Source organism: Dendrobium catenatum, unplaced genomic scaffold (assembly GCF_001605985.2).
Source record: "Dendrobium catenatum unplaced genomic scaffold, ASM160598v2 fragScaff_scaffold_134, whole genome shotgun sequence".
Classification (NCBI taxonomy): Eukaryota; Viridiplantae; Streptophyta; class Magnoliopsida; order Asparagales; family Orchidaceae; genus Dendrobium; species Dendrobium catenatum.
In genome coordinates, this window is record NW_021318596.1 from 281,655 (window position 1) to 308,757 (window position 27,103).

Genomic DNA, 27,103 nt, shown 5'->3' on the forward strand with positions numbered 1-27,103 from the left:
TTTCTGAATACTATACTCTAACCAATTGGAGCATTTATCAAACCATCTCGGATTGAAACATCTATTTTTGATCCCAAATTTACTTTTAGGGAAGTCATGATTGCGGGACTGACAAGGTCCTTTTTGCAAATATGATCTTCGAATTTGATCACAAATTTTAAAACTAAATTCAGAAATAGGTATACGCAATCCAAGATCTGATTGAAGTTTCTCTAGATATGTTCCTTGCTTTTCGATGATTGACCATTTGTTCTATTTCTTTTTTTATTTTGTTCATCATCATTATTTCGTGAATCATCTATTGGTGTTGATACACAAGACTGTGTTGCATTCTTAAAATATTTTTCCATAATATTTGTGTAAAGTCAAACTACCTAAAACTTGTAGAACTCATTTGAAGTATGAAGACAATTATGCCATTAAAAAAAAAATTCAAAATCCTTAACTTAATTAAAAAAAACATTTCTGCTAAATATTTTGATGAATAAATTGTCCAACATAATGATGATATGCAAAGTAATTGATGTCTTATATTTCTCATCCTAATTATTTTGTAAGAAGTTAAGAATTGTAATAAAATTTTCTCCAGTACCTAAAAGAAAAACTTGCAAACCAGTTGTCAGCGATGAGTGAACTCATAGCAAGAGCTAGGGTGCAGGAATGCATGATGATTCCTCGCAGTCCTAAATACTTGAAAAGATAAAAAGCACTTTAGTTATCTTGGCTTTCTTCAAGAGCAAACAAAAGAAAGAACCCTACTGTTGCTTTAGAGGCATTTTTTGTTTGTGTGACTGGGGATTGCACAACAATGGTGGCTAGCGAATACAAATTGTGGCTGAGCACGAGCAATGTAAATTAGCAAACAAATTTTTTTTATAACCTATACATACAACTCAAGGCAAAAAACAGAGACTTAAAAATTGAAAACAGAATAGGAAATCCAAATGCTGGATCTTACCTTCAGGGCTTCAAGGACGGACTGCTCACTGCCGGATCGAAGAAGGAAGAAGGGAACAAATGCACGGGTACGAGCTGCCGGCCGACTCACCGTTTCAAGACCCTCGTGCGCGAAATTTGAAAGCTCTCACTGCTGGCTGGACGCACTGGTGGAAACCGAAGGAAGAAGGGATGAGACGAGATCTTCTGTGCCGCGCTAGAGCTTCTGAGACAGAAGTATTATGGAAAGCGAATGTTGAACTGCCCAGAACGCCGAACCGTGAGCGGGCATATATGATTTATTTTTTGTTTAGCGGAGGGGCACGTGCCCTGCGGGACCCCGCCTCCCTCCACTATTGTTTGCACGGTTAGAAACTTGGTTTCTACTGAATTAATTTTTAAAACCAATTTTATGCCACCTCTAAACACTTAAAGCAATCATAAAAGCTTTGCTCTATCTGAAATTCAGAATATAAGTGGTTGTCAATATTTAGACAATTAAAAGAGCATTTTTTATTGATTGCTTTCCATGAAAATTTTATTTTCACTATCTATTTGACCCTTTATTTTCTGCATTATAAACGTTACTGTTTTCTAACTAGTGAAAGACAAGGCTTCTATTATCTTGCTGTTTCATAGTAATATTTGTTTCTTAGGCCTCAAACATATTGGAACTGTGCTGCAAATCAATATGGAAGCACGTCAAGCTCCTATGCCAGCCAAATTTGTTAAATTCTAAATGCATTCTAGAGTATGGTGCATCCAGAGATTTGATAAAAAATGTCATTAGGGATGCATTCATTAAATGTGCCAGAATAATAGATGTTTTGCGCAAGCTTGGTGCCGCCAATGTTCGTGAAGTTATAATTAAAAATATGTTTGAACTCTCTTCTGTGGAAGCCTCATTCCCAAATTTGTCCCTCTTTTTTCCCTTGGTGAAACAGTGGGTAAAGGTATTCCTTAACATTCATAGTTGGTTTTTTATATCAATCAGATTGATCTAGCTTGCCCAATGGTTTTCAACTTCAGATGCTGTGTAAAGAATTTAGTGATGTCAATGAAGTGGATGGTGCTCCATTTCTTTATTCATTATTGCTTTGCGATTGTCCAACATGGCCAAAGAATATTCTGGGGGAGATTCTTGAGCAGGTATGGTCTCACAGAACTCTTGTAATGACATGAGATTTTCACTTCTTAGGTGAATATTCTACACTCTCTAATAATATACTGGATTCACAGGAACTTCTAGCATACGATCAACTAGAAGCATGGAACCCTTCACTTTGTCATAAAATGGAGATTAAAGTTATTGATAGTCTCTTGATGGATGTATTTATTGCTAGAGAGTTCAACCTGCAGAGAGCAAGGGTTCTTGTAAGGAAGGGTTTAGTTCTTAGAACTCGTGGGATAGACAATTTAAGCAGCTGCTTTGACTGTCTCAGTGAAGCTATTTCTCTTCTGGTGCTTTTCTCCCGTTCTTATTTTTATGCTCATGTTAGCGTACCATGCCTATTTTTTGTGTTTTAATTGGAGCTGAACGTTTAAAGTGCAACTTTTACGTGATAGGAGAATGTACCTTACGATTCGTCTGAAGCAAAGACTCTAGGATGCCATCAGTTGGCCTCTGCATACTTCCTGCGAGCACAATTTGCTCAAGAGACTAAACAGGACTGGGAGGTAGCATTTTTAAAAAAAAAATTGAGATCATCTTCAATTTGAAACGGGTTGATATGCTTAATTCTATGTTATAACATTGATGTTTACTTTATGAATTTGATTAATGTTGTAATTCTTTCAGTTAATTCAGTGTGATATACAATGTGCAATTAATTTACTGTCTAAACTTGACGTCGAGGCTTATCATACTTTGAGCGGGTACCTTAAACCAAGTGTAAAAAGTACAATATCCATATTGTGCCACACTATTGATCTGCTGTCTTTGAAGGTCTGAATGTTCAAACAAAGCAAATTTTCTGCAGAGCCTTCTGTTTGGTTTTGTCGTCTAATTATTTTTATTATCATGCAGGGCTTCTTAAAGTTTCACTTTGATATGCATAAGCTAATCGACATCTTTTGCAAGTTTGAAAATTTCTCAGTGGAGGAATGCTTGGCTATGCTATGGACTGGCAGAAGGCTTGGCCATTCTTTATGTACTTCTCCAATTCACCCAGATTTGCTTTCAAGGATTTCACAGCTTCCTGATAACAATCTCAACTCTATGGCTTTCTGGACAAAATCTTTGAAGAGTTCTTCATACTCTTTATTAATGTTTCTCCAAAGCTTTTTGCTTCCTGATTCTATTTTGAATGAAGAAAACTTTCAAAAAATTGAAGGACTTTGTAGCTGTAAACTTACTGTAGAGGACGTTAAGATGGTTGCATCATCCCTTCTCTTAAATGTTAGTTCCTTAGCTAAACATAAAAGCCTATGATGTCCTTTATCCTTCTGAATAACTTGTAGACCTTTCCTTGTAATCTTTGATGTTCTTTTGGTTTCAGGTTCCCGCAAAGAATGAAATGTACTTTTTTGCTGGACAGATATATTACGATTTGGCTGAAAGGCTTTTGGCAAGTGGAAGAGTATTTGAGGTAAGCAATCTTTACAAACAAAATTTGCAATACTTTTGGAACAAGATAATTTTTAGTTAAATTAGGTTACATTCCAATCTCCATCTGCCCGCATTCACCACTATTGACATCTAATGAATTTTTCCTAGCACTTATTAATTATGTATTGCCACTCCAAGCTGTAGCATGATTGTTCTCAATTGTTTCATAATGTACATTTTTTCTAAAAATAACTTGGTCAAATTTGTCATCTCTAACAGTAAAATAATTTGTGTAGTAGGGACTTTCATATGCTAAAGAAGCTCTAAATCTACGATATAAAGTCTTACGAAAAAAGTTTAATGTGTCCAACAAGAAACCCGTAGAGCATGCAGAATCTTCAACAACTAATGTTGAACTGGACCATCTTTGTCTTGAGCTGCTTGGATCAGCTATCAATGAGGTTTGGCGAGACACCATTAACCTAGAAAGATGCACTCTTGGTCCTTGGATCATTCTGAATAGCTATCTTGAAAGTATTTTGCAGGTCTGTTACTCATTAGCAATTTTTAATTATCATTGAAAATATCTGTATAGATTTCATGTTTTGTTATTCAGGTTGGGATTTTTCATGAAGCAACAGGAGATGGGCTTCAGGCAGAAATACTTTTCCTTACAGGAAAAAGATTTTCCATTTTACAGTATTTGCCAAATTTTCAGATTGCTTTCAATTGTGCTCTAGGTATTTGCTAGGCATTCTCCACTTTATTTCCTTGTTTGAAATCCAAAGAAACCTTGATTGTTTTGACCACAAAAATTTTCTGTTCTCATTCTTCAGGTCAAGTATACCGTAAGAAGCTGTTCTGGGATTTAGCAGAAGATGAATTAAACATTGCTAGAAAGCTTTTACAGGAAAATGACACCATGATTTCGTGCAAGCATTGCAAGTTAACTCTTGAAGTTACAATTGATATGCTATTTGGAGATTTATCTATGAAACGCTCGAATAAAGGTTCCCATGTCCAGTCTCATGCTCTTGATCTCTATAGAGCAGCTTTTAGAAAACTGTGCAAGGATATGGTGGAAAGCTCTCTTATTGCTCCCTGGAAACAAGAGAGTATTGGTGAATCCTTTAGCACATGCCACCTTGAAGGCACCAAACATAGGGTCATAAACAATAGTAAATCATATCCATCGGAGAATAACAAAAAGTTACCTTCTTGTAACATTTGTTCTTTTTTAGAATGCCGTTTTGATGCTCATAATATTGAGCAACTGAGTTCAGCCAGAGAAACTGCACTGCCACTTTGCGCAGAATGTGGGGAATCAAATGTTCAAACGACAATCAAGAAAAATTCTAGAAATGGATCAAAGCAACTTTCAAAGACAATCAGTCATGATACTGAATTGAAGCCTAGGAGAAGTTCAAGGAATCGGTCTTTCCATAACAAACAGATTATCTCTGCACAAAATGAAATTTATAGCAGTGTTCCTTATCGTGCTTTTGATGCTGACATATTTAGTTGCAGAACCTCACAAATTAAAGAGAATGGTACTTGTTCATTTGATTTTGGTTGCTGCGATGGAGGTGTTTGCCGAAGAATGGAATGTTTGAGATGCCTTTGCCTCAAGGTGATAAAAGAGGGAACCATGCAGAATATCATATATTTTAAATGGCAATGTCAGCAAAGGCGTCTTTTATCAAAGCTTTTAGTGAAAATGGGTAATGAACTTTTCTCCTGAAAATGCATTGGCAAAATAGGCTGTTTATTCTAGCGCATATTTTTCTAACTGTTCTAGTTGTTTGTTATCCTCTTACCATTTTTAGCAAAATCTTTGGAGGTACCTGGTGAAAAGCAGGAACCACATGAAGTACATGGTGTATTTTGGCAATGCATCTCTGTGCTGTTTGATGGAAAGCCTTGCTTTGATACTAATTCACATTATTATGATTTAAGTTTATTCAAATTAATGGGGGACAACAATATTGGGGATCTTTTTTCTGTTGAACGTGCTGCTTTACTGTACACTATGAGTTGGGTCTTTTTGAAGGATATTAATCCAGAGCACATGAGGTGATTATTCAAGTTGCTTCATGTTCTGTTTGCTACATATCAGGTAATTGTGCCTTTGTTATTTAGGAAGCTTATTTTTCAGAACTTCTGTTTTCCAGCACCAAATGTTGTTCGCTCTCCAAGGTTCAGATGCAAGACATCATTTCATGGTTATTAAGAGCCTTCATACTCTGCCGAGAGATGCCTACACTTTTTCAAAAGGTTATTGGAACTATAGTGATATCATTGTTAATTTTGGAAAAATAATCTTTTTCTCAGCCAAGTCCTATATCTCTCCATAGGGTTGTCTGTTTTTTTTTTTTGCATTTTTGAATGAATAACATTGAATTCATTTCATCTAGCACAGGTATCTCGACTCATTGCATCACTGATTTTACTATCAACAGTAGACGGTTCCATTCCTCCGCCTCTTTGCTCGAAGGAGTCACTTTCCTTAAGCCATTGGGCTGCATTTTTTCATCAAGCTTCTATTGGTTCCGTTGTGAACTATCAATATCTCTCTTTTGTTAGAGATAAGGCATGCAGCTTCAAGGCCGGTAAGGTGTGTAATTAACAATGGGCTCATTTTTCCATTGGAAATCCTAAATCACCAACTTGCCATTTAATCAAATGTTTGCTTATTTTGGACATTTATCAAGTTATGCTTGTTTCTAATAGAAGATGATTGGTAGATGTATATATAATTTATTACATTTTATATTTTCTTATTCTTCTGATTCATTCTGTTTCAGTTTAAGTCATATGTAGGAGACAAATCTAGTTTGTTTAGATTGCGAAAGTAGTAGATTATGTGAAATGATGAAAATAGGTTGAAATATGCACTTCTATATGATTTTTTATAAATGCCATGTCCGGAAGGAAAATGAGGTTACTGGAAATAGAATTGAGTTAATTCTATCTTTTTTTCTGTAATCCTGACCATTTCCTAGTGGCCTTTTTGCTTAATGTCTTTAGTTCCTTTTACATTGAGGTTTGAGGTATGAAGAAGAGAAAAGGGTAATCAAATTGACATAAAGGCTTGGGATCTAAGTGGCTGTGTGGAACTGAAATGGAAAGAGTTGAACCCTATCATGACCCAGCCCGGATACTTGAATTAACTAGGATGAAACAGTCAGTCGGATAGTTAATACACTTTTTACAATTACACATAATAGTAAAATCTAATATTTCTCAAACATTGAAGATCCATTAACACCACTTGTACGTTTGAATTTAAACACATATTACGTGCTTTCGTTAGATCGCCGTCTTTTTTAATGTGTTCCTCTCTCTTTTAGCCATTTCTACTTATCAGAAGACTTACCTGAAAGATATAGTATTACAATTTGAGTTTACATAGTAAACTCAGTGCATAATCACCATTTCATATACAACAATTAAGCAAATAATTTAAAACATGTATGTTTTTTGACCTTTTTTACATAGTTAACATATGCATAATCTTTTATATACTGTAGATCTTTATAACTTATTATTCACATAACTTTATTTCTTATTTTGTTTCATTTGTCCATTTCCATTTAACATTTATTCATTTTTCATTTTAATTTGTACATGAGCACCGTCTAAATGTACCAATAAAGGTACAACAATTTTTATTTCCTTTTTCATTTCCATTTAATCTGCATGGATATGTTGCTACTCCATTCAGTATCATACGAGGATGAACTCCTATAATTTGCATGTATGAATCTTTCTCTTCTTTTAATACTTTCATTTTCATATAAATTATTATTCATATCAATAATTCATTCATTTTCAAGTTGTTGCACATGTGACATTTAACTATATTATTTATACTACTAATTCATATTTTCTATTCTACAATAATTCCAAACAATGATAATTCACATTTTTATTTCCATTATTCTCTCCATTAATTCATATAATATGCAATAATAATAATACTAAAAAGTGAATTATAATAACATAAATAAAAATTGAAATTAAATAAATAATTACATTATAATTACCCACTTGATTACTGTCAGATCTTTCCAATCTTCAATTTGTTAAATTAATTCTCCAATACTTATCTTATCTCAGCTATGAAAATCTCACTGTTCCAAATAACATTAAATTTCATTAATTATCACTGAATAGTTTATCAATTCAAAGCTACAATGAATTTGATTTGACTAACATCCTTAAGAGTAACGTTCATCTATTATTACAAAATGTCGAAGCTTTTAACTTTCGATATCTTGAACATAATTCACAATCTAATTATCTGATAATCAAAATTATTGCCTCAACTAATGATTCCTTTCTTCCGTTTTGAAATCGTCCTCTTAGAAATTTAGATTCACCACCAAATTTTCTCTCTTTCTATTTGACAATCACATATTATTTCATCAATTAGAGAAATGTAAAATAATAATTGTGAATGCAAAATAATAATTTAATTCAAAAATTTATGCTTACCTTTTTGACAAAATTTTGGGTATTATAGAAGGTACTACTTTCTCTTTTGATTATAATCATTAAAAAACTTTTGCAGATTGTGTTTAATGGCTTCAAACTTAGCATTCATAATATGTGAAGATCCTTACAGTATGGTTCAAAGTCATTTGTAAGAGGCTTATCCCATCTATTTAGTTTTACCTTAAATACGCCCTGATTATTGTGTAGTCCTGTTTAGAATACTTTACATAGAATACTGGTTTTACGCTTATTTTGGACTGTCTGACTATATTTCACTTTTTTTCTCTCCTTAGGATATAGTGTTTAATGGCTTCAAACTTAGCATTCATGATATGTTAAGGCCTTATAGTATGATTCAACATCATTTGTAAGAGGCTTATCCCTTCTATTTTTGTTTACCTTGAGTGTGCCTTGATTGTTGTGCAGTCCTGGTTAGAATACTTTACATAGAGTCATCATGATTTTATCTTATTTTTTATTGTATGTCTGAAGTTACCTATTAATCTCTCAATAGGACATAAAATAACATTTCATTGAATACTTACCATCATAGAATAAACATGACTTAACTATTTTTATTCCATATTAAACAAATAAAGTGCCTGGGAAGAATTACATTTAGGATACTATTAATCGCATCCTTACAAAAGAGTTTTAGATATTTCCAATTAGTAGAATGGAATATTTACAATTTCATTTGAGTTGTTTGAAATACGCATAAAATTTTTTAGTATGCATACATAACAAGAGAATCAAATTGGACTAATTGGATGTGTTGAGTGACCGAATCTCATTTGAATGAGGGATTGAGGGGAAGTTGTGGACATATTACTCACTTTAATGGATGAAGAGGTTTAAGTTTTGAATGAAATTATGAGCATAATCCTTAAAGAATTTGGTGTGATTTCAAGCTAACTATACTCTGTTGTGATGTATTTTTGTTGTAGGTAGAACTTCAAAGTAATTGTATAGTATTTTCGACCACATTTATTACTCTATTGTTATCCAAAAGAATCATCTCTCTGGCTCCCTCTTGATCTATATTTCTTCTTCTTCATCATCATTAGCCTAATCCTAATTATTTGTGGTTGGCTTTATTAATCCCCTTTCTCTATTTGTTTATTCTTAATGTTGCATAAGGTGTTAGGCTTATTTTGTGTAATTTTTATGCCTAATTTCCATCAAGTTATTTAACATATTGTCCTATCTTTCATCTTTTTCATTCTAGATTGATTTTTTTTTTGGCAGGAATTTAATTTTCTTAATTTAGCATTTTTTTCCTTTTTCTTTTTAGGGCATGGAAAGCGAGAATGTGTTGGAAACAGATATGAATGTAAATTACATCTCAAGGTTTGATGTGCTTAAATTACCTCTCATAATTTCATATTATTAGGATCTATTTGAATCTTAACGACTTCCATTTTGCTGATTTTATTCCAGATTTACCCCAGAAAAACTTGAAAAACTTGGAGAGTTTGTCGAGGACTTTTTCCATGGCCTACCTAGAATTTCAATTCTTTGTATTAGCTTGCTTGATGGTGATTATGTAAACCTGCTCGGGGAAGTGTTGATTCTCCCTTCTTTCTTTCCGGCATGGTTGCTTATCTCACGATTTGATGCAAACAGGCAACCGATTGTCATGTTCTTGCCTGTAAACTCAATTTCAGAAGGTACTGTATTTAGTGAGCACTGAATGAAACGGTACAAATGTTACGCCCCTTGCAAAAAAATGCTAATAAGTTCATGTGTGATTGGTGTCAGGTTATCTGCCCAATTCTAATTTACGCAAGGAGTTCATACTTGAAAATCAGGACTTGGTATCAGATTGGCCTTGCCCTTGGAGTTGTGCTGTAATTGATGACGTGGCTCCCTCTTACCGTTTCATTTTGGAAGCAAATTTTTCATCTCTATCTAACCAAGTTCTTAGTGAAGCTGAGGCCCGCCTTAACTACAACAAGTGGTGGTCTCGTAGAACGACTCTTGATAATGAACTAAACAATTTATTGAAGTATGCTTGAGCAGCTGACGGCTTTCAATACTTAATTTGTTTATGTATATTTGTATTCAAGCTTTAACTTGATGCGCACATTGTTTTTATTGGCTTTTGGCTTCTTTTTCTTTTGTTTTGATGCAGAACAATGGAAGATGAATGGATTGGACCATGGGGGTGCTTGCTTTTGGGTGAGAGATTGGATGCCGAATCTCTGGAAAAGCTTGCTGCAAGAATGTCCAATTGTCTGAATTCACAATGTGATTTTATGGTAAATGATAATCTCATCAAAGTTATTCTGAACGGTGCTCAGTCTGTATTTGCCGCAGAAGCTTGCATTGCTCAGTCGCTATTGTATAAAGGATTCTTTGGTAGGGGAGGATGTTGTGGAGAGCAAAGGTTCAGGGCATTTTCTGACCATAGTAAAGGAGTTAAGTGCATGCTCACCTCCATTCACAATTTAATATTAGAAGCTGTAGATGAAGGCATGACAGTTGATAGGCAACCAATTATCCTCATCTTAGATACTGATGTGCAGGTAATCATTATCTCATTTGTTAGTGACAAAGAATCACGGATCCATTTGTTCAGTAGTTTGCAGCCTAGCATCATTAAAATATGACTTCTTATGTCTATGATGCACAGACATGAACAAGACAATGTAGATATGACACGGAAATGAGACATGTCAATTATTGAAATATAGGACACTGACATGAGTTGGACATGATATTATAATTTTTATATCTTAAAAATAATATATTGAAATTGAATTAGTTAAGAATAATTGAAAAATAACAAGTCATTCTATTAGAATCTACATTTAAATTGATTAATATTAAGATGTTTATAGTCGGGCGTGGATGTCGTGTTAGGCTTCGAGAGGGGATACGACAATGCTGTCAAGAGTTGGGCATCAATGTTTTGTATTGGACATCGTGCATCAATGTCAAGACTATGACCTAGATGTCGAGATGTCGGTAGTCGATGGTGAGATGTCGTCGGGCAAAGCTGAGGTGTTGAGATGGTGCAGGGTGTGATTATGGGTGTAGAAATTACTTTCGTCGAACACCAATGTCAAGCTAGCATCAGACTTCAATGTTGTGATGGTTTAAAACATTAATGTGACAACCTCAAACGTCGATATTGGGAGTACATTGTGTGTTGTTGTGAAACCCAATCATAATAATCTAGAGAGAAAAGAAAATGAGCATGATTTGGAATTGGGTAATAAGTACATACGATTAATTTTGAGTTATGGAGGAAATAAAAAATTAGTTTTTATTTTTTTAATAAATAAAAATTTGAAGTATAAGAAATTATATTTAAAAAAAAAAACTTCGTAAAATATTTGAGATACATGTGTTCAATTTATTTTTAATATTTTTTAGTTGGGCACATAATTGGTGTGTCTGATACATGTTGTACGTTGCATACTTCTTTGAGGGGAAGTGTCTGTGCATCATAGGCTTATGGTTACATTTTCAGTTAAATGTTTGTATGAACCAAGATTTTGTAATCCTCTTCATCATTAAATCAAGTTTGACTGGTTTGGTATTTTTTTGCATTTTCTTATAAATTCATGCTAACCTTACCCAATATTTGAATAGCCTTCACTATAAATGTCAAGCATGAATTATTTAAGAATAAATTAGGTTGTGAACTCAATAGCTAGCCTAAGACATGCTTGATACTTGTATTCTCTGTGGTTTTAATCTAGCTCGACGGTTTTACTTCATGGCTGCAGATGCTCTCTTGGGAGAACATGCCAATCTTGAAAAATCAGGAGGTTTATCGCATGCCTTCGTTGGGCAGCATCTTGTTAAAACTGAATCAACATTGCAGTGAAAAGAAAAACACATTCGAAGTTAACCTTCCATATATTGACCCTTTTCGTGCATACTACTTGCTTAATCCAAGCGGCGACCTCAGTTATACACAACAGCAATTCGAAGAATGGTTTCGAAATCATAAATGGGAGGTAGGTTGAAGTTATTTGATTTCTTTTGCTGTTTCAATGTTTCCATGCTATCATTTGCTTTTTGTTGTTACACAGGGCAAAGCAGGATATGTTCCAGCAATTGAGGAATTGATATTAGCTTTACAGAATCATGATCTGTACTTGTATTTCGGCCATGGGAGTGGTATGTTGGTCTCAATCCCATTATTATTTCATATGGGTGATCAAGTCATTAATAAGTTTACATGTTTTAGATATCTTGGGTCTATTGTTCAGAGTGATGGTGAAATAGATGGGGATATTATTAGTAGAATTCAAGTTGGATGGTTGAAGTGGATGAATGCATCGGGCTTGTTGTGTGATAGAAAAGTCCCCCCTCAAACTTAAGGGAAAATTTTATGAGATGGTGGTTAGACCTGCAATGCCTTATGGTGCAGAATATTGGCCATTAAAAGTGAAGCATAGTATTAAGTTAAGTGTTGCAGAGATGAGGATGCTTAGGTGGATGAGTGGCTTTACTCTTAGAGACAGGTTATGAAATGAGCATATACGTGAAAAGGTTGGAGTAGCTCTAGTGGAATATAAGATTAGAGAGAGTCTCCTTAGATGGTTTGGTTACATAAAACAGTGGTCTTCTGATGACCCGGTTAGGGAAGTAGATGCATTAGATTTGACTTATGTTAAGAAGGGTAGAGGTAGACCTAAAAAGTCTTGGTTATAAAATATTAGAAATGACATTCTTTATTAGATTTAAATAGGAATTTAACTTTTAACATGACACAATGGAGAAAAAGTATTCATGTTGCCGACCCCACATAGTGGGATAAAGGCTTGTTGTTGTTGTTGTTGTATGGTGCTTCTATAAGACATTTTCTTTTCTTCTTCCACAGGAATGCAGTATATACGCGCCGATTCATTTGGAAAACTGAATCGCTGTGCGGCGGCTTTTCTTATGGGTTGTAGCAGTGGATCTCTGAGACAGAGAGGGAGCTATGCACCCCAAGGCGCTCCTCTTTACTACTTATATGCAGGCTCCCCAACTATCATTGCAAATCTATGGGAGGTTTCAGATAAGGATATCGACCGATTTGCGAAGGCCATACTAAGCTCATGGACACAGGATTCCATTCTTCTAGATAGTTGCAACAAATGCGGTCAGCTGGCAGAAGATCCTAATGAGGAAAAGGCTATCTTGCCGTCGAGAAGAAAAGCTTCAAAAGTCACAGAGAGTGTTCAGAAGGAGAAGTGCAGGTACTGTGAAGCCAAATTGAGAGTCGCATCATTTATTAGTCAAGCGAGGGGAGCTTGTAGACTTCCTACTATAATAGGCGCATCTGTTGTTTGTTACGGCGTGCCCACCATATTAAAGAGGAAACAATAGGAATTGTTAATAGTGAATTAGTAGTTCAGTTGCCTACCATATTAAAGAGGCCCATCAATCTTCAAATTGTTGAAGAAGAGTTATTGGTGTTGTATTAATTTGAGATATGCTTATTTAGAATGTAGGCAACAATTTCCACTGTTATTAAATGTGGCAGATGGCTTCATAAAAGAGAACACACTTTGTATTAAACTTCAAATTTTGCTTTATGGCAGAGAGTAATTGGGTTTATGTGCTCTCTCTCTCTCTCTCTCTCTCTAGCTTGGTGCAATAGAAAAATCATAATGGTTTAATTAGTGCCTTATTGAATTTGCTAATGATTAAATTGGTGCCAAATGCATCATTTGAAACGTAGAAACCATTGATTGGACCTAAATTCAAGTTAGTTTAATAATAGGACCATTGCTAGCCAAATTAGCTGAAGTCCTACTTTAGGTTTAAGTAGGAATATCTCAAGTTATCATAGCCTAATGGATAACAACTGATAAACCCCTTAGGTCAACTCTTAACTAGGCTTAGCCGCGCATAATCAAACTATGAGCATTAGGCTGGTTAGACTTGAACCCTAGTTTCATATTTGGTTGACAGCCTATAACTAATTTAGGGTCATCAATGAGGTGTTGAGATAGGCGTAAGAAGGGTAACAAGAAAGTCATTGGGTGGCAATGAGAATTTCATTGGCTATGTAATAGTCGAGTTAGTTGATTCAAAGGAATTGAAGTGTCAATTTTGTCACATATAGAGGCGCGAGAAGGCAAGTGATTGAAGGATTTGAGAAAGGAATTAGGAATGAGAGAATATGGGTAAGTGTGCAGAGAGAAAGATGGAGGTCGAGTGAGAACAAAGAAAAGAGATGAGAGTGAAATAGAGAGGGAGAGGAAAGTGGGAGAGAGAGTGAGAGTCTTGGCATTTGTAACTAGCGAGTGCATGTGTGAGCATGAGGTTAATCATGTGGCTAACAAGCAAAGCAATTAGATGACTAGGATAGAGAATAAAGCCATCCGAACAGATCATTGAGAAGGAGATTGAGCGGGGTTTCTTCATAGACTCAATTTCAGATAAGATGAATCTAACCTAAATTTTATTGTTGATCAAATTTATACACTCGTTATTTAGTTTTAAAATATTAAGAGAATTTTATTAAGAATTTGGAGTGGAAGAAAAGTGTTAATCAAGTGGAAAAAGTGGTAAGATTATTCTTGCAATGAAGAAGGAAAATTGATGTATGATTATAATAAGAAAATCTTTCGAATTTATTTTGATGCAAAGTTTGTCTTTTTTTTAGAAATTATAAAGTATTAGACTTTGTTTGGGATAATTTTCTTATTGTTTTTTAAAATAGCTTTTTAGCAAAAAAAATTTTGGAATTATAAATTTATGTACTTGAATGCAATTAGAAAGTTGTCTCAAATGAAACCTTAATTTGAAAAATTAATTGTACTTTTTGAATGAAATGTAAAATATAATAATTTTAGAATGACGATGTATTCATAATTTAAATATAATGTTATGTTATAAGTAAATTTGAAATTAAAAATTTAAGGATTTATTTATAATTTTAGATTAAAATATTAAATTATAAATTGCAAGTATTTATTTAAATAAAATTAAAATGATTAAAAAATGAATTCCTTTAGTTGCATAATTTATTTTAATGATGTAACAATTGCTAGATAAAATGCATTTTATTGCAACCAAATGCATTATAATAAAAGAAACGATTTAGGAAAAAAAATAGAATGTCTCTGATTTTAAACCGTCCAAATATTTAGATGGTGCTCGTAAGATGAGTGTCTTGTTAAAAATATATGATATGATAAATTTCTTGAAAAATGTCATATTTTACAAAATGATAAATCCTTTACCTCTATCTAAATTGATTATAGTTATGTTAGTTTATTCTTTTTAAAATGAAATATTAATAATTACTTGTTTATTTTTAGGAAAGGTCCCTCTAAATCTAAATGAAATGGGTAAGAGAGAATGATTTGTGAGCAAAAAAAGAGCAAGTGAAAATAATAATAATTTCAAGAGCATATATATTTTGTTTGGTTAATTTATTTTAGATATATGAAATAGAAATGATTTATTTATGGTTTGAACATGAATATAATTTTATTATTTAATGGCTCTTTATAGTTTATGAGATGTTAATGTTGGATTATTTATAATGTTTGTATAAATCAATACAAAAGAATTAACAACCATCTAATCTATTCCCACCTTGACATTTCATGTTTTTGTGTTGGATCATAATAAAAGTGGCATCAGAGCAAAGATTATTTATGAAAATATAAATCATAGTGAAAAGCTATTAGGATGATCAATTATATTTAGGAGAGTTAGTTCAATTTAACTTTAAATTTTAATATATTAAGTGATATGATTTTACATATCTCAAAGTATAGAGATTGCAATGATATCTGAAGTTTAGAGAAACTATTCATGTAGAGTCAAGTGTGAAGTTTTTAATGATCATCAAATTCTGGATTAAAATTATCAATAGTAATCTCATATAAAAAAAGGTTTGTTCAATTGAATCAGCTAACTATTTAGTTCACCTTGAAAGATATAATATGTGATTCACTAGCTTAGGGTGGCTTTTAGAAAGTTTTACATTTGATTAAGGTAGGTCATTTAGAGGAGTATGAAATTAATGAGAGCTATAATTTATGCTAGTAATTTAAAGAAATTCTATAACTAGCACATCTAGCTAGATATACTCATCATCCATGATACAAAAAAAAAAAAAAAAATTATAGAGTTTAAACGAAGATTTTGATGGCTGAGATTGAAAAAAAGTACTGTAGTAGAATTATAACGAAGTATCTTACATGCCAAATGGTTAAAGCAGAACATCAAATGCAAAGTGAATGATTGCAACCTTTGCTAATACCATAGTGAAAACGGGAATGAATACTAATATATTTTGTGATTGGATTACTAATTCACAATATATCGTGATACTATGTGGGTGATTATAAATAAATTGACCAAGGTTGCACATTTCTTACCCATTAGATAGGGTGATTTTACATGTATTTGGATGATATTATACAATACATGGAGTGCCAAAATCTATAATATTAGAAAAAGATGATAAGTTAACATCAAAATTATGAAAGAAAATTCATGAAGCTTTAAATATTATACTAACTTTTAGTGCTCCATTACATCCTCAACCAAATGGCCATTCAAAAATGGTAATTCAAACCTTGAAAGATTTACTAGGATTATGCTTATTTGATTTTGATGAATATTGAGAAGTACATATATTGTTGATAGAATTTGCTTATAATAATAAATTTCAATTAAGCATTAGAATGACTCCATATGAAACTCTTTATGGATGAAAGTGCAAAACACCATTATGCATTATAAGATTCATTTGATAAGAGATATACTAAAGGCCGTATATGACAAGCAAGCAATAAAAATACTATGTTGCTAAGCGCAAATCGATGGAATTTAATGTGGGCGAGTTCGTGTTCATCAGAGTTAGTAATGAAATTTATTTAATATTTTGAAAAGATAGAAAAATTAAGTCCATGATATTTAATATCACATAAAATTATTTAAAGAATTAGAAAAATGTCTTGCAGGTAGGCATGCATTCATAATGTCTCCCACATCTCTACACTTTCGTGTATTTTATCGTAATATTTTTTAAACGAGCCGACTAACAAGCTAACGAGAGATTGACTCAAATTTATCTCTTTAGCTTATTAAACTAAGCTCGCCAACCATTTATCGAGCAGATCTTAACTCACGCCCCTAATCCTAGAGCATGAACCACACTACATTCATCCTTACATCTATTATTGAATTCACAAAATAATTAAAAAAAATACTTAGAACTGCCATTATCCTTAACCCCCTTCTTAAGCTGCAAGTGTTATTCTCTTCTAAAGGGATCGACTGAAGTTCATCACTTAGAAATGATCGATCTTAGCAGGACTCCTCTATTCAATAATCCAAAATCACCAGCAACCGCTCACCTCTCCTTAGTAATCATCTGTCTTTTCTTCTTGCCCTTCTTCGTCCCCACGGCTGTAGCCTGAGAATACAAGAATGTTCCAAAGATCGCCATGGCTGAACCGACAGCATTCAATGGCCTAACTGGATTCCTGAATACAATCACAGTGGCAATGATCACTACAACCCTCCTCATCGCATCACCAACTGAGAATCTTAGTGGACTAATCTCATCCAATGCCTGGTATAAAGTTTGGTTATATAGATGGTAGAACACGCCGGAGAGGAGAGCCCAAGTAAGGAACGACGACGGCGAACCAGCTGCTGCGATTGCCGTCTGGTAACCCTGCAGCCAGTGACGTCCCTCCACAATTACAGCAACAGGGATAAGGTAAAAGAGGGAGACAATAGAGATGCAGCCGTAGAGATTAAGCCCATCAATGTGTTTATAGTCGTAGAAGCTCTGCTTCGAATAGATATTCCGCAAAACGAAACAAGCATTGCTTACGAGAGCTCCCCATAGCCCTGCGGCGTTAAAAGATGCCTCTGTAACTGCGGCGAGGGCGCAGCCTGCAACGATTGGGATGACGGAGAGCCAAATGTGGATGGGGTAAAAGTGGTCGTGGAGAGCAGAGATGACAACAGAGAAGCAGGGTTCCGACGCATTGATGACTTGAATGAAGGAGACGGCGAGTTTGGTGAAGGCGATGCAGGCCGAGGTGTGGCCGATCGCGTGGAATAAGCCGGGGCCCAGCAGAGCGAGAAGGAACTTGCGGTTGACGCGGGGAAAAGGCTGAAGCTTTGTTGCCCAGAGTCCCGTCATCCAGAGAGAGCTCACCAGGAGATGAAACGAGGCGATTAGCCATGGGTACGGGAACAAGCCGAGAACTTTTTTGTTGTATACGTTAAAAATCACATTTTGGAAGCACCAGAGGCCAAAGACCGCCGCTAGTTTCACCGTATCGTTCTTTTTGGGCAGTTTTGCGGTGAGAGGTTTGTACTTGATGTGGCTAGAGGGATTCAGGTCTTCGTCGGCGTTGATCTTTCCCGGCGGTGGCTGCGGCACAGCCGCAGCTTTGAGTATTCCGACAAGACTTGTGGCCGAGGGTCTTTTGCGGAGAGCCAAGAGCGGGATATGGTGGGTAAAATTTTGGCTGCGCATGAGTCGGGTTTGCATTACGCACCCGTCTGGTCTGGGCGCGAAGGGGTGTAAGGTGTGGAAGGCGATCATGGCGTCTGCTGTAATTTATCTCTCTCCCTCTTCTCTTACTGTGCGTCAAGGTCTCCGCAGACGGCCATTTTATATTATATTTCTCCTGAAATGATGGGAGAGAGGAGTTAGAAATCATTAGTAAGCGGGAAATCTGTAATACCTCAGCATTTTAAGAACGTGGACGGTACCCCCGTTTGGAGATCTTCACAGCGGCATAAATCAATTGGGCGATGTATTTATTATTAAGGAATGATGAGCGCATAGGATCCATTGCTTCTTGTTGGGGTTCCCAGCAATGGAGATGGATGCTCATCGGCTTCTAAGATCAGATGATAGAGCTCTGATAATTCAGTTCGATTAATGAAGAAGCAATAAACTATTAAGAAAAATCACGTGAAACAGAAAGGAGTTAAAGTACCTTTGCATATATGGCTTAATCTACCGGCTTTTACCCATCCATGCTTAGTTTGGTTGGTGCTTGATTCCCTTCAAATGTCAGTGTCTCTTAAGTGCGGCCTAATCAGTGCGGGTCAGGAGATTTCTGTGGTGGGTGCCTCTTCTAGATTAGCTGAGAATTAGTCATGTCGTCAAACGCCCTTTCAGAGATGGCAGTGGGTGGATACCCGTTCCAAAAAAAAAAAAAAAAATCTACTGACTTTTTATAAATAAAACATTTAATATCAGGTAAATATTTTATAATATATTTTGTCAAATCATAAAAAAAAATTGTTTAGTATTCATGTAGTCTTGTGGAAGGAATAGTTTAGTAATATGAGCAAATTGAGTGTTATATGCTCAAATTATCTTCAATCCTTGTTTCAACTTCTTTAACTCGATTATATGCTTTTTTCACAGTATGCCACTGAGAATTATTACTGAATAAAAAGTCTCTTAAACTCTGCCTAGAGGGTAATTGTACTAGATTTAAAATTATTATATTACTAACTCTCTCACCAATCATTAGCATCTTCATCAGGATAAAATGTTGACATATTCACTTGGAGGTCTTCAAAATTCCTTAAACCTCAAATGTTTTTCTCAATGTCATGAAGCCAAGCATCAAATTCGATCGTTCCTATTATTCCATTAAATGTGGAGAGATGCGTCTTCAAGAATGATTCTATGTTGGGGAAATAAATGGTGCAACTAACACAAACAAGAAAGAAAAAATTATAATGAAAAGAAAGAACATTAGGATTTAGCGCAAGAAAACTCAAAATTAGGAAACAAAATCATGTTGTCACACCACGCAAAAAAATTATTCATGAAATATTGGGAGAAATGGCACATATCTCTCTTCTCTCTCACTCTCTCATTGTCTATCTTCACTCTTACATCATTCTCTCACAAGAACTAACAAAGTGATACACGATAAACCAACCAAGGAATGCAACCCTTCATGAAAAATGAGAAAGAAAAAGAAACATCCCGCCCCACAATGCCATGACTCTCCACTCTCTGACTTCAGTCTGTTTAACAACGTAGAAACACCGGGGTCTAGAGAGCTGCAGCGCTTCAATCTCTGTCTCTTGCCTAAGTCGTAGCACCACGATGCCGAGGTTTGGAGCATTTCTATGCTCCGTTCTCCGTCTTTCATCAACCTGGCAATATAATGCCACATCACTCGAGTATATAGTGTCACACCGAATTATGGTTGTACGATTTTTTTTTTCAGATGCAAAGCACTCAGGCCTAACCTCTAAAGTGTCATTTTTCATAGTGAGAAAAATAATTATTGCTTTTAAACTTCTACCTCTCATGATTTAGATAATGCTTTTTTATAAAAGCTTTCATTTACCTATATGTCTTCATTCTTGTGCTTCCGAATATTCTTCTTCTCACAAACATTGATCTCTATCTTTGCATGCATGGTTCAATCTACTAGCTCTTTATAGATAAAAAATTTGATATCAAATAAGTAGTTTAAGATATCATATGTCAAATAATAATTTTTTTTAAAATCATTTACTTATCATGTTGTCTTATGGAAAGAATAATCTAATAATACGAGCGAATTGAGTAATATACGCTCAAATTATCTTCAATCTTGCTTCAACTTCTTTGAATCATTTATATGTTTTTCACAAAATGCCACTGATAATTTGTGATGCCCTAGGCATCCATAGTGAAAGGATTCGTCTGACAGTCTTGATCAATCTCCAATCCTGCTGCCTTGCTCGGACCTGAAAATGTCATAGAGCTCTGATAATTCAGTTCGATTAATGAAGAAGCAATAAACTATTAAGAAAAATCACGTGAAACAGAAGGGAGTTAAAATACCTTTGCATGCATGTATGGCTCAATCTACTGGCTTTTTATAAGTAATTCATTTAAATATTTTATAATATCTTTTTTCAAATCATAAAAAATTTAAAATTGTTTAGTATTCTTATTGTCTTATGGAAGGATTAGTTTAGTAATATGAGCAAATTGAGTGTTATATGCTCAAATTATCTTCAATCCTTGTTTCTACTTCTTTAACTCGATTATATGCTTTTTCACAGTATGCCACTGAGAATTATTACTAAATAAAAAGTTTCTTAAACTCTGCCTAGAGGGTAATTGTACTAGATCTAAAATTATTATATTACTAACTCTCTCACCAATCATTAGCATCTTCATTAGGATTAAATGTTGACATATTCACTTGGAGGTCTTCAAAATTCCTTAAACCTCAAATGTTTTTTCTCAATGTCAAGATGTGTCTTCAAGAACGTTTCTATGTTGGGGAAGTAAATTGTGCAGCGAACACAAACAATAAAGAAAAAATTATAATGAAAAGAAAGAACACTAGTATTTAGTGTGGAAAACTCAAAATCAGGAAAAAAATCATATTGTCACACCACACTAAAAAATAATTTATGAAATATTGGGAGAAATGGTCATATCTCTTTTCTCTCTCACTCTCTCATTGTCTATCTTACACTTTTGCATCATTCTCTCACAAGAATTAGCAAATTGTTACACAATAAATCAACCAAGAAATGCAACCCTTCATGAAAAACGAGAAAGAAAAAGGACAGCCCGCATCACAATGCCATGACTCTCCACTCTTTGACTCTAGTCTATCTAACAGCGCCGCAACACGGGGTCTAGAGTGCTGCAGTGCTTCAATCTCTTTCTCTTGCCTAAGTCGTAGCACCACGATGCCGAGGTTTGGAGCGTTTCTATGCTCCGTTCTCTGTCTTCCATCAACTAGGCAATATAATGCCACTTCACTCGAGTATACACTGTCATACCGAATTATGGTTGTACGAAAAAAAAAAATTTCAGATGCAAAGCACTCAGGCCTAACCTCTAAAGTGTCATTTTTCATAGTGAGAAAAATAATTATTTCTTTTAAACTTCTACCTCTCATGATTTAGATAATGCTTTTTTTATAAAATCTTTCATTTACCTATATGTCTACATTCTTGTGCTTCCTAATATTCTTCTTCTCACAAACATTGATCTCTATCTTTGCATGCATGGCTCAATCTACTAGCTCTTTATAGATAAAAAAATTGATATAAAATAAGTAGTTTAAGATATCATATGTCAAATAATAATTTTTTTTAAATCATTTACTTTTCGTGTTGTCTTATGGAAAGAATAATCTAATAATACGAGCGAATTGAGTAATATATGCTCAATTTATCTTCAATCTTGCTTCAATTTCTTGGAATCATTTATAAGTTTTTCACAAAATGCCACTGAGAATTATACTCTAAGAAAACATCTTAAACTCTACCTAGAGGATTATTATATTAGATCCAAAATCATTATATCAATAACTCTCTCGCCAATGATTAACATCATTATAAAGATAAAATGTTTCCATATTAATATTGTCAGGCTGATTTAAGTGATGCTTTTTAAGGGTTTTACATAATTATTACTCTAAGAAAACATCTTAAACTCTACCTAGAGGATTATTATATTAGATCCAAAATCATTATATCAATAACTCTCTCGCCAATGATTAACATCTTTATAAAGATAAAATGTTTCCATATTAATATTGTCTAGGTGATTTAAGTGATAATATTAGCCACTAAATTGACAAGAGCAATAGCATCAATAGTTAAGGCTTCATCATTCGCAACCATTTGACTAGCTACAATAAATTGATTAGTAGAATGATGACCTCTATGAATTGATGTGGGTTCCTTAGCATCTCTTTGGCCACATCTACTATGATCAGTGGCATCACCTTTCTTTTGGACACCATTATATATTAATAAAATAAAATAAATTATATAAATATGTAATATATAATTTGATATATATAGTAATTCAAAAAAATCTAAGTAATATATCTCACCGTTCTGTCCTAAGAAACTAAAGGATATTCACTACAAAAAAAAAACTCTATTATACTATTATGTCATACCACAAGTATTTCATATATATATAATGCTAGGGTGTCAATTTTTGATAGTTAAGTATTTGAAATTAAATAATATTGTAGTCAAAATTTTCACATTACACACATCTAAAACATACTATAAATTAAATATTTTAATAAATTGAGAAAAAATATATTTTATCAAATTTATGAGGAATAAAATTAGAGAAATCAAAATCATCAAAAATAGGAGTAGGATTCAAGTTACCTATAATGATCAAAAGAAATCTCAAAATAGAATTAATTTAAGAAAATGTTTGGAGTAACCTCTCTCTGTTCTCTCTCCTCCCCTCTCTCCCAGTGAAACCCCCTAAGCCAATCTCTTAAAAAATGATGTGCCTTTTGGTGTAATAGTTGAAATTTTATTTAAGAAACTTCAAAGTTAAGCATGATGATCCTCGAGAAATTCTGGGATGGGTGATCTTATGAAAAGTTACACTAGCAGGATAAACCATGAGGCTCTTAGGTTAAAGCGGACAATATCTCGATAGTTAAGTATTTGACCTATTACAAATAGTATTAGAGTAATATACTAACCGAAAGATGAGAACTGAGTACCATATAAGACAGTGCTACACCATGGAAGTCATCTCTTGAACCATGTATGGGATAAAGTGCTACATGGCCTGAGTCTCCACTTGAACTTGTAAGAGACACCTCTAAAATCCTATCTGCCATGTGGATGATTTTTGAATAAAGATGCTGATGAGGAAGTCAGTTACTTAAGTGGGAAAGATTGTGAAACCCCTTAAGTAAAAGAAGCCAATCTCTTAAACATCAAGGTGTCTTTTGGTGTAATAGTCAGAATTTCATTTAAGAAACTCTATAGCTAAGCATACTCATCCTGAAAAAAATTTGGTATGGGTGATTTTCTGGGAATTTATACCAACAGGATAAAACCGTGAGGCTCTTAGGCCAAAGCTGATAATATCTAGGTAGTTAAGAGTTTGGGCTGTTATACTCCCCTTTCATCTCCTTTTTTTCCACGGCAAGCTAATTGAAATGAGGCAGATATGGGGTAGTGTTGAGGTTGTAAGGGATATTTAATATTAAATATTTTTAAAATATGATTCAATGCCTAGCACTATGGCGCCCAACTTTCCAGCATCTTTACAATGCATGTTAAACCTAAAGTTACTATACAACAAAGACTTTAATATCATGATGGTGGTTTCTGAAGCTCAGCGCACCTATGCCACTGCACTTTCCAACATAGTGTCGCAGCGCAAAAATCCAAAATTTAAAACTTTTAAGATAATTTTATTTTAAAAATTTTGGGTTATTACAATGTATAACGTATTTTTATCTATATGACATCTCATGTATAGCAATCTATCTATCATATCAAGCAAGTATTCTTCACCTATTCCATGCATATCCTACATCATTAATACATGTATATCATATTCTATATCAAAGGAGATGTATCATGTATATCATATGTTTCATGTGTATCATATGCCCTTTTATCAGTGTTATCATATGAATTTATAAGACATGTATTATATCATATCATATTATAGCATATTACTTATATAATTTATAATATATGCTTGTGTCATATGCATATGCTATAATTCAATTTTAAGCAAGCCAGGATATCTAGCTACTTGTTGTATTTTTTATATCCAAGTCTTATATGTTCTTCAAACAAAATATGAGTCAGTCTCAATCATATCAGTTATATTGCTAAGAATCAGTCTCAAATCATATGTCACAAGTGATGTGATTTTCATATAAGAAGTCATCACTTTCTATCCATCGATGTATCATATCATATCAGTTGATCTCCTTTATTTATTTTTTTTTTAATAATATATTTATTTTTATTTTTTTATATTAGTTGATCTTCTTATATCTCTCTTTTCATATTACTTAGGATAACACTATAAACTATATTTAAAGGAAATCTCATTGACCCACCTTCCTATACACAATAATATATCTCTAGCCAACCTAAATCAGCTAATTATTTCCAACCTTTTTTTTTCTTTTACACGCATTTTTTATCATGTCTTATAACGACAAACATCATGCGCACATCATATACAATTATTATAGCATATAGATCTATTTAGTGTTATTAATGGTAGGTATGTATTATGTAAAAATGCATGTTAGACCAAATGCATGGTAAATTAATACATATCATTTGCTTCATATCTATATTAAGTACACTGACGCCATATCATTTCATACTTAGTATTATTCCCCTTATTTTCAATAAAATGATATATATGCAAAACTAAGTGGCGAAATTTCAATATATATCAATCAAAATATTCAGGACAATATCTACCACATATTAAAGTTACATAATAAAAGTTTATTAGAATGCGAGATAATGTATTTTAATAAATTTTATGAGAGAGAAAGATAGACAAAACTCAAAATCATCGAAAACATGAGTAGGGTTAAGGTTAACTATCACGATCAGAGCAACTTTTGCAACTGGAGTGATAGAAAATAATAACTTGAACCTTTCTCTCTCTCCTCTCTCTTCTTCTCTCCCCTAACGACATGCATATCAAATGGGGGAGGGGTTGAGTTAGGAGTGTTTTAATGTAATGGTTTTACATATTTTATTTTTTAAAAAAATTAGACCCAACGTAGTAGCGCTCAAGAACCCCATAGCCACAACGCTCACTCAAACCCTTGTAAACTTGAGAGCTTGACATCGTAGCGCTCACTCAGCCAAATTTTCATATTTATAGGAATTTCAATGAATTTAAAATTGAGGCTATTACATTCTACGTAAAAAATTTAGGCACTAACTCATAGAAATTCAATGATACTCAAAGTAGTAATCCTTCTGAGGACCCACTAACTCAACAAGTGAGATCCGGAAGGATTCTAATGACCTATATACTTATTGCAAAATAGCATTCACTTTGTGTAGGTGCTTAACTTTGCTCAATAATTAATATGACTAATGCTAGCTTCATAATAAAAATAAAATTTTCATAAAATAATATTTTTTCTATTCTATTAAGGCTATATATATATTTCATTTCAATGTTAAGAATTTATAGCAAACTTAATCAAGACAAAGCTATCTTTGCATATGATATTATGTTATGAAAGTTAAATAAGATTTGCAAAATATGTGCAACAATAACTGAATGTAAAAGGCATGTTTGACAATCTTTTAAATATCCAAGAAATCTATTATAAGTATCAATTATAGAAGCCATAATAAGGAAGGATATGTTCTCTAGCAAATAAAAATTACCAACCTCAAAGTGAGCCATATGAAACCCAATTTAATTGAGATCCCTGCCTAATTATAATATATAATCTCAATCAATTACACACATAATAAGCATAAAAAACTAGTAGTAAGTTGATGTAATTGCAACCTATCTAACAAATGCAACACCTCCATTAATATGGATTAATTAACACCAATAAGGAAAAGTCCTAATTTTTTAAATTTCACCATATAGATTGACCTAACTTTATGGTCTCAATCTTGATTTGTACAATTTTATTATCAAATAAGTAATCTAGAACACCTAACAAATTTTAAACTAATTTAATCTTGCATAAATAATCTCCTCTTAACGAATTGAGTGAAAGATGACAAAGTTGAAGTGCATCAATAATAATGAAGGGAAAGGAATAGAAGACATGGAAGAAAAAGAGGAAGACAGTTCAAAGTTGCAACTTTGAGGCTCTTGAATGAGAAAGAAGGAGACAAGGAGATTTGGAGATTACGTGGGGATGATCATATGCGATGCTCTAGCTATATGCTTCTTTAATCATTGATGAGAGGCAAAGAGGAGTGCACTATTCCTAAGAAGATTATGGGTTGAAGCAACATGGCAAAGTTACATGCAAAATATGAAAGCGATCCGGGGCTTGTGAGAGAGATTCGAGCAGGTTGGGTTAGGGGTTTGGATTGTGTGAAGCAGGTTTGAAGGTTATTGATCTGGTTAAGCATGGCTCAATTAATTATAGTTGATCTGTGAATGAGAGTTCATGATGGGAGTCGCCACATGAAGGCGTCGATGAGATTTGTGGATGAGTTAACCATAGGAGCTCATTCTGAGAAAACATCAACATGTGAAAGAACCGAGGAGTTCATGACATATGCTTATTAAGGGCATACATCGACAAGGCCAAGGATGTGTAAAAGAGAAGAATTCATAAATCAAACCAAGGTTTCAAACATAGTTCTAGCCTATTCAAACCTTTCAAATCAGTTGGAATTTGA

The 27,103-nt window shown here is 33.7% G+C and overlaps 2 protein-coding genes across 2 annotated transcripts in view; one reads left to right on the forward strand and one right to left on the reverse strand.

The window, feature by feature from the left end:
• The window catches only part of LOC110108353 (separase), a 30,086-nt gene extending 16,533 nt beyond the window's left edge, over positions 1–13,553 (forward strand). The window contains exons 6-25 of the mRNA XM_020838966.2: positions 1,593–1,889; positions 1,966–2,085; positions 2,176–2,397; positions 2,503–2,613; positions 2,735–2,881; positions 2,963–3,334; positions 3,435–3,524; positions 3,784–4,029; positions 4,101–4,224; positions 4,321–5,205; positions 5,311–5,557; positions 5,656–5,758; positions 5,904–6,098; positions 9,276–9,331; positions 9,422–9,651; positions 9,743–9,989; positions 10,116–10,509; positions 11,719–11,952; positions 12,028–12,115; positions 12,822–13,553. Coding sequence (XP_020694625.1) covers positions 1,593–1,889; positions 1,966–2,085; positions 2,176–2,397; positions 2,503–2,613; positions 2,735–2,881; positions 2,963–3,334; positions 3,435–3,524; positions 3,784–4,029; positions 4,101–4,224; positions 4,321–5,205; positions 5,311–5,557; positions 5,656–5,758; positions 5,904–6,098; positions 9,276–9,331; positions 9,422–9,651; positions 9,743–9,989; positions 10,116–10,509; positions 11,719–11,952; positions 12,028–12,115; positions 12,822–13,312 — 4,899 coding nt within the window. The 3' untranslated portion in view covers positions 13,313–13,553. The remainder of the gene's footprint in view (positions 1–1,592; positions 1,890–1,965; positions 2,086–2,175; positions 2,398–2,502; positions 2,614–2,734; positions 2,882–2,962; positions 3,335–3,434; positions 3,525–3,783; positions 4,030–4,100; positions 4,225–4,320; positions 5,206–5,310; positions 5,558–5,655; positions 5,759–5,903; positions 6,099–9,275; positions 9,332–9,421; positions 9,652–9,742; positions 9,990–10,115; positions 10,510–11,718; positions 11,953–12,027; positions 12,116–12,821) is intronic.
• A 3,378-nt stretch (positions 13,554–16,931) lies between these two features.
• LOC110108348 (xylulose 5-phosphate/phosphate translocator, chloroplastic-like) lies at positions 16,932–18,797 on the reverse strand. The gene is made up of 2 exons (XM_020838958.2): positions 18,689–18,797; positions 16,932–18,603 (listed from the first exon to the last, which is right to left on the reverse strand). Exon 2 carries the CDS (start codon positions 18,516–18,518, stop codon positions 17,307–17,309), a length of 1,212 nt encoding a protein of 403 aa, XP_020694617.1. The 5' UTR covers positions 18,519–18,603; positions 18,689–18,797; the 3' UTR covers positions 16,932–17,306.
• Positions 18,798–27,103: the final 8,306 nt, after the last annotated feature.

Excerpts from the sequence above, each read along its gene's own strand:
- LOC110108348 (XM_020838958.2), bottom strand. The coding sequence starts at position 18,518 with ATGATCGCCTTCCACACCTTACACCCCTTCGCGCCCAGACCAGACGGG.